Source organism: Rosa rugosa, chromosome 5 (genome assembly GCF_958449725.1).
Source record: "Rosa rugosa chromosome 5, drRosRugo1.1, whole genome shotgun sequence".
Lineage (NCBI taxonomy): Eukaryota > Viridiplantae > Streptophyta > Magnoliopsida > Rosales > Rosaceae > Rosa > Rosa rugosa.
In genome coordinates, this window is record NC_084824.1 from 784621 (window position 1) to 795046 (window position 10426).

Sequence of the window (10426 nt, forward strand, 5' to 3'; positions counted from 1 at the left end):
TTTTCATGGGCCAGCCCTTCCCACCAGATGACCAAAGAGACTTGGAAATTACATAAAACAGAATATGCAGTGAGGCCTCTTTGAACTTACCTGCCTTTCCAAGGAAATCAGATTCAAGTAGGATTTCACCTTTAAGCTGGGCGATGTTTGCGGCTTCCAGATAATTTCCAAATTCTTCCTCCAATGACAAAAGCTCATCAAGCCTCCCTAAACTCTTCAAAAAGTCCCGCATCAATATTATAGAATTGAAAGCTTTCACAAATTTCATCATGAATCTGTTATCTTTCAACTTATGATAGTGAAGTGCGCAGCTCTCTAAAAATTCCTGCTCCTTTTTATCTATTCCTTCCCCTCTACTAGCCTTAGCACGGTCCTCAACAGCATGCTGTTTCCAATCATTAATATACTGCAAACCCATTTCAAATAGTTTCCCATTTGCACAAACAGTGAGACACTCCGAGAAAAAATTTCCCTTTGTTGTAGTATATGTGACTCATATTGTATGAGTCATGTTATATGAGTCATAGTATAATTGTCTATATCATGTAATAGGTATTTGAGTGTATAAACATAGGTACTTGAGTGTATGAAGACTTATATGACATGCTTTATCCCAAAGGGCAACAAGCATGGCAAAATGATCATCACAGCCACCATGTGGAGCTGCAGCTGTAAATGTAGTTGTTATCAAATTGAGTTACTCTTTGAGCTTTCACACTTCATATGTATTCCTATAAATACCTCTTTGTATGAGATGAATAAACACACTTGAATCTCCATTCTCTCTGCAACATTACTCTCTCTCTCTCTCTGTTAATTTATGTTCATACTTAAACACGTTATCAGCACGAAATTGCTCTAGATTTAGAATCGAAATTGACACGAGTAGAGGAAGTTCATCAAGCAATCGATGTCATTTTTCCAAACCTACAAAAAACCTCCAAACCCTACCACATATCAAAGCCCTTGATCCAAGGAGTCCAGAACCGGTCTCAGAACCACCAGAACCGGCCGAAAACTGCCTGAACCGGCGGCCGGAAAAATCGGACCGCTGCCGAACCGCTGTTGAAGCCCTGCCGAGACCTGCCGAGCAGCTGCGCAGGACCTGCCGACACCTGCCGAGCGGACCTGCCGAGACGCTGCGCAGCAGCTGCCGAGCACTTTTCCGGCGACTTTCCGGACACTTTTCCGACGACTTTTCCGGCGACTTTCCGGACACTTTTCCGACGACTTTTCGGTCATTTCCGACAACACTATTTCAATGTATTATTTACTAAAAGTTCCCGTTTTTGAGTTTTTACTCCTTTTTCCTCTTTCTTTTTCTCGGGAACTTGTAGTAAAAAGGCGGAATTATAGAAATTCACGCTAAACGAACTAAGAGCGTTCGTAATCTATGAACTAAGAGTGTTCATAATATTCGGACTAAGAGCGTCCGCAAGCATCGATTTATGAATTAAAAGCGGAATCGTGGGGATTCACGCTAAACGAACTAAGAGCGTTCGTAATCAATGAACTAAGAGTGTTCATAATGTTCGGACTAAGAGCGTCCGCAAACATCATTGTTTTGGTCTAATCCAAATATTCTTGGAAATTGATTTCTTGGTAGCATAGCTCGGAAATCTTATTATTTTAGTTTTCGTGGAAGTTTAAACTCCGAAACTAATATATCTTCTCTTCCTATTTTTCAAGATGTCGAATGAACCTAGACTCGACTTTCCAATACTTGATTCAACAGGCTCGGAATACCATGGCTGGGTAACCGACGTTGAGAACCATCTCACTGCGAGTGGGATATTACCCATAATCCAGGCACCTGACCAGGGCCTTGTGTTCCAACGAACACCCATAAAACATGCACAAGCAATTATCTTGATGCGACGCCATATGGACAAAGCACTCAGATTAGAGTATATGTCCATCAAAGATGCAAGAGACCTATGGGTAGCGCTAGAAGAGCGCTTTGGCAATATCCAAGATTCCCTCCTCCCTGACTTGAAGATTCAGTGGAACAATATATGCTTCTCCGACTTCAAGTCTGTTGCTGAATACAATTCAGAAGCTCTTCGCCTCAAAGCTATGTTGAGGTTCTGTGAAAAACCTCTCACAGAAGAAGAACTAATTGAGAAAACTCTCTCCACCTTCCCCGTCGCAGCATTTGTGATATCAAAGCAATATCGCACTGAAGTCAATGCTGGACGAATTACGAGGTTTAATGAGATCATCAATATTATGTCGGTAGCTGAAAAGCACGACAACATCCTCGTAAAGAATTATAATTCAAGGCCCATTGGAACCAAGAGCGTTCGTGAGGCGAATTATAATGCACCCAAAAGAGGGCGCAAGGAGCGGTACCCTAATAACAGGGGACATGAAGGACGAATGGGTCCATACAACCGCCCCAATAAAGAAGGAAACCGCAACTTTAGAGCGGGCACACGTGGTGGCAACTCCACACGTGGGAGAGGTGGATATAACAGCACCATGGGCCGTAACACTGTGGGCCGTAGAGGTCGCACCATACGCCGTGGTAGTAGCAGTAGCAACCCGCCTAGGGAATATCCACAACGTGCACCACCTGCACCTCAAATGAAAGGAGGTAACCACAATGACATGTGTCATAGATGTAGATCAATCAAGCATTGTTTTAGGCAATGCCATGAAAGTACTCATCTAGCTGGACGCTACAAGGAGTATAAGCAATTGAGAGAGCAAGAAACCAATCTTGCTGAAGATCACTACACCAAAAACGTTAACACACAACACTTTTTGCACAACGAAAAAAAAATGTGTTGTGTGATGAAGAAAAGTGAATCACACAACATGTTTAGTAAACTTACGTTGTATAAGGTGGTTAAAATTCTGAAGTTTTTGTTTAGAAGGTCATTGCACAACGGTTACAAGAATAATCTGTTGTCTGAATCATAAAAAAAAATAGCGGCAGATTTCCCTCCCAGATTGACTCAAATTTGGCTCCAAATTGGTACTACATCGTACAACAGTATAGTTATATCTGTTGTATGAGAGTAGCATGCAAAACATGATACAACGGTTTTTTACTTTTTGTTGTGTGATGAAGTGGGAAATATTTGGATGTGCCTTTATTTGGCCCAAAATGGCACTCGAGCCGCCCAAAAACCTCTAAGTTTTGATTGAAATATAGCACCAGATTGATAATCACACAACCAAATGAGTTGTTTCCGTTGTGTAAATGACCATTGCCTAGCATGTTACTTTGGTCGATATTATAGCGGGAACTTTTCCCTCTTTGAAACCTTAGCTGAGGTTTAAGTTGTTCACAATCAGACAACAAAACTTCGTCTTTATGTTGTCTGATTCATAAAGCAAAAATTAAAAGTCCGCCTTTGACAACTTAATTAGCTAGCTAGGTTTATTGGATTTGTTGTCTCCCCGTCAAGACTTTATCAAAACAGCCGTTTCCTCTCCTCATCGAGCAGCTCTCAACCATTTTGCTAAGTTGCCAAACAAAATCACGCTCGGCGCGCGGTTTGTTCCTTCTCCTATTCAATTCAGAGTTTCAGTCTCAGCTTAGGGTTTTGATTCGACCTCCGATTTCGCTCTGCCTTTTCCGATAGAGAAACAGAGAGATCTGCTGGGCTCGGAGCTTAGCGCGATCGGCAATGGGAGTTCCAGCTTTCTACAGATGGCTAGCGGAGAAGTATCCACTCGTCGTCGTCGATGTGGTAGAAGAAGAACCGGTTGTAATCGGCGACGTTTCGATTCCGATCCACACCAGTAAGCTAAATCCTAACGGAATTAAATGATATAGTGGGGAAGGAGGTCAAGATTTACGATTGGGCTACATGGCGAGCCACGATTGGGTGAAGCTGGCGGACAAGGAGGTCAAGATTTACGATTACATGGTCAGCTGTAAGGACATGGTTTTGCCTTGGAGCTCCGATTTGGGGAAGATTGAGGAGTTCATGGCGGAGAAAGGTCGTGACGTGGCGGCGATGGTGAGGGACGACGATGTTGTCGACATTGTGGGGAAGGAGGACGTGGAGCGGAACAAGGGGTACCCGAAGTTGGGGGTCGGGTCGTGCAAGGTCGGGGCGGCGATAGGGACGAGGGAGTCGGATAAGGAGAGATTGGAGGAGTTGGTGAAGGCTGGGATTGATGTGGTGGTTTTGGATAGCTCATAGGGAACTCCATTTATCAGATTGAGATGATCAAGTACATCAAGAAAATGTACTCAGGTTTGGATGTGGTTGGTGGGAATGTGGTGACTGTGAGTCAGGCGCAGAATTTGATTCAGGCTGGTGTTGATGGGTTGAGGGTTGGGATGGGGTCTGGCTCCATTTGTACTACTCAAGAGGTTTGCGCCGTCGGCAGGGGACAGGTATAAAGATGCATTCTTTTTGTTCCAGTATTGGTTTTGAGATGTGTAGAGTTTGATTAGACTGTTTAGATTATTAGTGGATGAACATTGGACCGAGGACTTGTCGAATTAATGGCATTTTTGCTCATTGGTGCTTGCTTTACTCTCTTGTTATGATATTAATGCCAGCATAGAACTTAACCAAAGGTTTGAAACCCTGCATTGTGTAATATATAGCACTATAATTCCATTCTTAACTTGTGAAGAAGTGTGGATCGTGTGATAGCTATGCCTTCTTGTACTGAAGGTTTTTTTTATGTTGGCAATATGTTTCAGGCAACTGCGGTTTACAAGGTTGCATCTGTTGCTTCACAAAGTGGTGTGCCTGTCATTGCTGATGGTGGAATTCCAATTCTGGACACATTGTCAAGGCTTTAACCCTTGGGGCTTCTACTGTCATGATGGGAAGCTTCTTAGCTGGAAGCACTGAGGCTCCTGGGGCTTATGAGTATCAGGTAATGCCTGAGATATGACAGGTTTACTGCTAAAGCAGATATACTGCTCTGTTCATGGTATGAATTGTTGAAAGAGTTTCTATTGTTGAGCTGATATAGTATAGGATTTTGGATAGGGATTAAATTACACAAATGTAATTTGTGAAGAATGTAATTAAATGATAATTCATTATGTTCTAAGTTCTAACAGGTTGATCCAAATGATTGGTTTGCATTCTTTATATCAAATGATTCAAGCACAGACTAGGCTCTTCTTTATATTTTTTTCTTTGTTCATGTTTTAATGCTTATCAATGGTTTGTGTTCTTTGTGTTTCTGTTCAATCTTCTTAGGCTCTTCTTAGCTTTTAGTATTTCTGTTTCCCCAGTTTGTATGCATTTTCTGTTTCTTTGTATTCAGTGTGTGTAAGATCTGGGTGTTTTGTACTAGAGATTGGTTTTTGAGCTTGAAAGTTCTTTTTGTGTTCTGGGTTTAACAATTTTTTGCCTAGTTGATATCTAGATATAACAAACATTTCTTTGGACTCTGACTCTGCAATATTTCATCCCCTCTCTCAACCCCCCCCCCCCCCCCCCAAAGCATCCTAAACAGGGGGAGAGGAAAGCATGGATTTTTGATCTTTTTTATCTTTATTAATCTTATTCCCTTTATCTACATCCACAGCATCATTTTCGATTGACTGTCAAAGAATGGAAGAATTTATGAGGAAAAGCTAGTACCAAGCATTTGAATGAATATGGAGAAGCTGGGTTGCGTACGTTGACGCTTGCTTATAAAAAGCTTGAGGAGTCTGAGTATTCTGCTTGGAACAATGAATTTCAAAAGCAAAATCATCTATCGGGGCTGATAGGGAGGTGATGCTCGAGCGAGTAGCAGAGAAGATGGAAAAAGACTTGATCATGGTTGGTGCTACAGCTGTGGAGGACAAATTGCAAAAAAGGGTAAGATAAGCTTCTTATTACAGTAGTAAATAAGGAACTGCCGTTTTGATTTACGGCAACTTAGTACCTTTTTTTATTCTCTTAGATGCCCCAATGCATATACAATCTTGCACAACCTGATCTCAAGATCTGGGTGTTGACAGGGGATAAGATGGAAACTGCAATCAACATAGGGTTTGTCTCTAACCATTTAAGTAGAAAGCACTAACGTGAATAATAATAAAGCTACATTTCCCCCTTCTTTTTAAATCTTTTTAAAATTTATACACATGTAACATCATTTCTTATTGTTTTTATTTATTTAAAAAGATTGCAATAATGGAGGACAAGAGCCAAAAAAATTATTTACTCTAATAAATGTGGACCAAAACCTAATAATATTTGAAAAGGTAAACAAGTAGTTGCATAAAGTTGATTGTTCTTTTATACTTTTTATGTCTTTCATTGGCTAGGTTCAGTTAATAGTGCATGTAATGGAGCCATATTAGGAGTTACTGGCACGTTAGTACTCCTAGTAACAGAGATACTACAATGACATGTGGTGCTTCGTTGGAATTGTTACCTGACTATGAACAGATAGTGTGTCTGTCTGTCTGTGTGTGGGTGGAGGGTCATCTGGGTCTGTATTTATATAACATATAATAGCTTACATGTGATAATGTTTGTATTACATGTCTAAATGGGAAGCAAGGTATCTGTGGTGGAAGCAAGAACCAGTTTCTCAATTTACAGTGAATCTCATATTGATAGTTCGTAATTGCTTGCAGGCTGTGATGGCCAGTGACTTTGCTATTGCCCAGTTTCAGTTTTTGGAGAGACTTTTGGTTGTCCATGGACATTGGTGCTATAAAAGGATTGCTCAGATGGTAATATCAGTATGCTCATCTAGTACTTTATTGTCACAGATTTGTTAAAATGCCACTTGCTTGTGCTTGTATGTTGTATGCTGTATACTTGCACATGCTTAGGAACACGAGAGCATGTGTCTACTTAGTCTTCTTTTTTGAACTTCATCCACTTGTTGATGGAAATATTTTGCTTTTCAGATTTGCTACTTCTACAAAAATATAGCATTTGGTCTGGTACATGCTACTTTGAGGCATTCACCGGATATTCAGGGTAATCAATATATGATGACTGGTACATGCTATCGTTCAATGTTATTCTAACCTCATTGCCTGTGTGTTGCATTCTGCTTTTTTCTCCTTATTTCTTAGTTTGATTCTACGCAGGCTGATGCTGCTGCTTCCAAGAATACTTCAACCATGACAAAGTCCTCTTCATCATCTCAACCCAATTGTGGATCACAGATCTCTAAAGAGCTGGTCAAGGCACATCAATACCGAGCTATTTATTTGACTTTTCACTTCATTCATTTGCTTGTGTTTAGGGCATGCACTAGAATGCTTTTCTTGTGTAAAATGTTGGTTTCAATGATTGGGAAATGCACCCCTTTTGCTTTTGAAGTTTAAAGTATTGGTTATATGAATCATTTGATGGTTTGGAATGTTTGTATTTGATAGAGTACTGTTCATTTGGTAAATGGACCAAATGAATGCACAATCTAATTCAGGAATGGAATGTTCAAATGATCACACAACAGATTAGATATAATGATAACTGCCTGTTGTCTAAATGGCCAAAAAGGGGACAAAAACACATTGTAATCAATCATATCACACATCGGTTTTTAACGAATCAGTGTCTTCTGATTTATACTCAGACAACAGAATTAATTGAACTTTGTTGTCTTAAAAGTTAATCACACAACAGAACCAATTGAACTCTGTTGTCCTAAAGTTTATCACACAACAGATATAGTCCAAGAACTGAAGTTTGAAGATCAATCAGACAACAGACAAAATAAAAAAATGTTGTCTGAAACGCTAAACATACAACAGCTTAAAACTGGCACTGTTGTCTGAAGACAGCGCCTCAACTGCTGCGCAGCTGCGCTTCGCATTTGCCGAGCCATCTGCCGAGCTATCACACAACAGTTATAACACATACCTGTTGTCTGTGTGTTTATCACACAACTGTGTTCCACCGTTGTCTGATTTTTCATCAGACAACGGCTCACTCTACAACGGTGGGACTCCAAATCCCACATCGGTTTTCTGCCGTTGTCTGATGCGATTTTTGGTGTAGTGGATGAAGATATCAATCTTGCTGAAGATGAAGATGGTGAGGATATCACTCTCACCACTGAGGACTTCAAAGCTGCAAATGAAGAGCACGAGGATGCCGCAGACTTTGATTAGAATAGTCCTTTCTATTTTCCAAGAATGGCAAATGTGCCTTAGTCAAATGACAATTGTATTAAAACTTTTTCTCAGTGGCGCATCCAATGTAGTATGATGTCTAGGAAAGTAATTGAGATCGGGGTACTTAAGCGAGCCTCGCTCCACCAACATCTCTCTACTTTCCTGGTCATATTTCATTGGAGTTACCAAACGGATTGAGTAACTACAATGTCTAAAGTTTGATTTTATTATGGAATAGATTTTGGAAAACTTTGATGTAATCATTGGCTATTTTCCTTATTAATAAAGTGTCGCATTATTATTCAATGTCATGGACATGTGTTAAATTCCGAACTTTATTATTTGAAAGATATAAGAGCCAATGGTTTTCATGTGGAAACACATTGTGAGAATGGACAAGAATTCCTTTGCATTACCTCTAATGACTACGGACATAAACGAGTATTAGAGAAACTTATGTGTCACTCTAGTGGGTTGTATGCAACTACTATTCGAGCCATTGAATCAAACCATGTCATAAGAGATGACTTATGGGATTTTGACACATATAGGCTTTGGAAAGACCGTTTGGGATATCCAGGTCGTGATATGATGTTCCGTATATTAAAGACTTCACGAACATCCATTCCTCAAAACGAAAAGAAGTACGAACCAAAGATTGGTCCAAAGAGTTACTTCGTTTTGCAAAGCTTGCCCTTTAGCAAAAAATAGGTTCGAGACCATCCTATGCAAAGGACACTAAAGAAAATATACCATTCTTGCAAAGAATCCTTGCAAAGAATCCAAGGTGATATTTGTGGACATATTCAACCAACTTGCGGACGTTTAAATATCTCATGATGTTGGTTGACACGCAAACACACTGATCACGTGTTGTGCTATTATCCACTCGTAAAAGCTACGTATGCTATACTCCTAGCACAAATCATATGACAACGGGCTCACCCCCCCTTCATCCATAGGTCAATTGGGTTTGCCTATGCTAGAGAGTTTACATCGAAGACTTTCGATGGTTATTGCAAAGGGACTGATGTTGGACATCACATTCCCATAAACACGCCCAAAAGGTCTCGCGGACATAACTATGATGGTAGTTCGGACATTGGTGATGCGCACCAATATCCTTATATCCGCTTGGGGTGATGCAATATCGCATTCAACTATGCTAATTTCTCTACGACCTACCGCCACTCAATGTATATATGCGTTACAGCTAGTGACTGGGTACAAATATTTTGTACTTACGCACATTCGAGTGAGCCATTTATGTGCCAATCGCGCTGCCACAGCGCCTATGGTAGGTCCTTACAAATAAGTGAGCAACTTAGTTGGATTTGAGACTCCAACAATCGTCCGCCACTTAATGCCCTTGCAAAGGCGATCTCCTTCCCGTTTGATTTACGGATGTCACTTTGATGAGACAGTCTTCCCATCGTTAGGGGGAGATAAGAACTCGAATGTTCAACAGGAACGACAGGAATTGTCGTGGTCTGTCCCCACTATGTCTCATCTCGATCCCTATTAAAAGTGACGAGATCACACACATTTGCTGCAAAAAAAATGCCTGCAAGGAAGGACGTCCCAATAAGAGGACGTAGCGCCACCCTACACAGAGGTAGGCAAGGCGCCAACGCCATAGAAAGTGGCACTCTGGCGTTACAGGCCATGGCCCCAGCTAGGATGCGTGGGAAGCCCGTGGATTCGAAGGATACTTTGGCACAATCCTTGGATCATCGACACTCAACATCCGTCTTATGAGTATCTTCCGGATTATGGTTATCGTTGGGGGACGCCTCAACGTCAGAATCTATTTCTGAGAATATAGAGCTCTATGAAAATTACACTAGTGTACATAAGACGTGGAATAGAAACTCCATCATAATTGATGATGTAGATACGCATTTTGATGCGCATGAGTTTGTTGAGATCGATGATATCGAACCACGCTCCGTTGAAGTATGAATACCAACGTAGAGAAATTTGGCCTAAATGGAAAGATGCGATCCAAGTTAAACGAAGAGGAAGGTCTTTGAGCCAGTGATGCCAACACCTCCTTACATAAAACCTATTAACTAATGGGTCTTCGTTAGAAAGCGTGTTGAGAAAAAGAGATGGCAATCTCGCCTTATGGCGCAAGGCTTCTCACAAAACGCCATGGAATTGACTACGATGAGACATATTCTCTCGTAATGGATGTCATTGCACTCCACTACCCTGTCAGTTTGGTAGTTTCCAAATAACTGAACATGCAGCTTATAAATGTGGTCACTACGTATCTCTATGGGGATCTAGATACGGAATATACATGAAAGTTCATAGTGAAACTTTAATTACCCAAATCAAGTGGCTCTAAACCACGGAGCGCGTTTG

The 10426-nt window shown here is 40.9% G+C and overlaps 1 protein-coding gene and 1 pseudogene across 1 annotated transcript; both read left to right on the forward strand.

Moving 5' to 3' along the window:
* Positions 1–3821: 3821 nt before the first annotated feature.
* LOC133709030 (inosine-5'-monophosphate dehydrogenase 2-like) lies at positions 3822–5098 on the forward strand (annotated as a pseudogene).
* A 478-nt stretch (positions 5099–5576) lies between these two features.
* LOC133709031 (probable phospholipid-transporting ATPase 4) lies at positions 5577–6961 on the forward strand. Its single transcript, XM_062134631.1, has 3 exons — positions 5577–5792; positions 6560–6658; positions 6839–6961. Exons 1-3 carry the CDS (start codon positions 5709–5711, stop codon positions 6959–6961), a joined length of 306 nt encoding a protein of 101 aa, XP_061990615.1. The 5' UTR covers positions 5577–5708.
* Positions 6962–10426: the final 3465 nt, after the last annotated feature.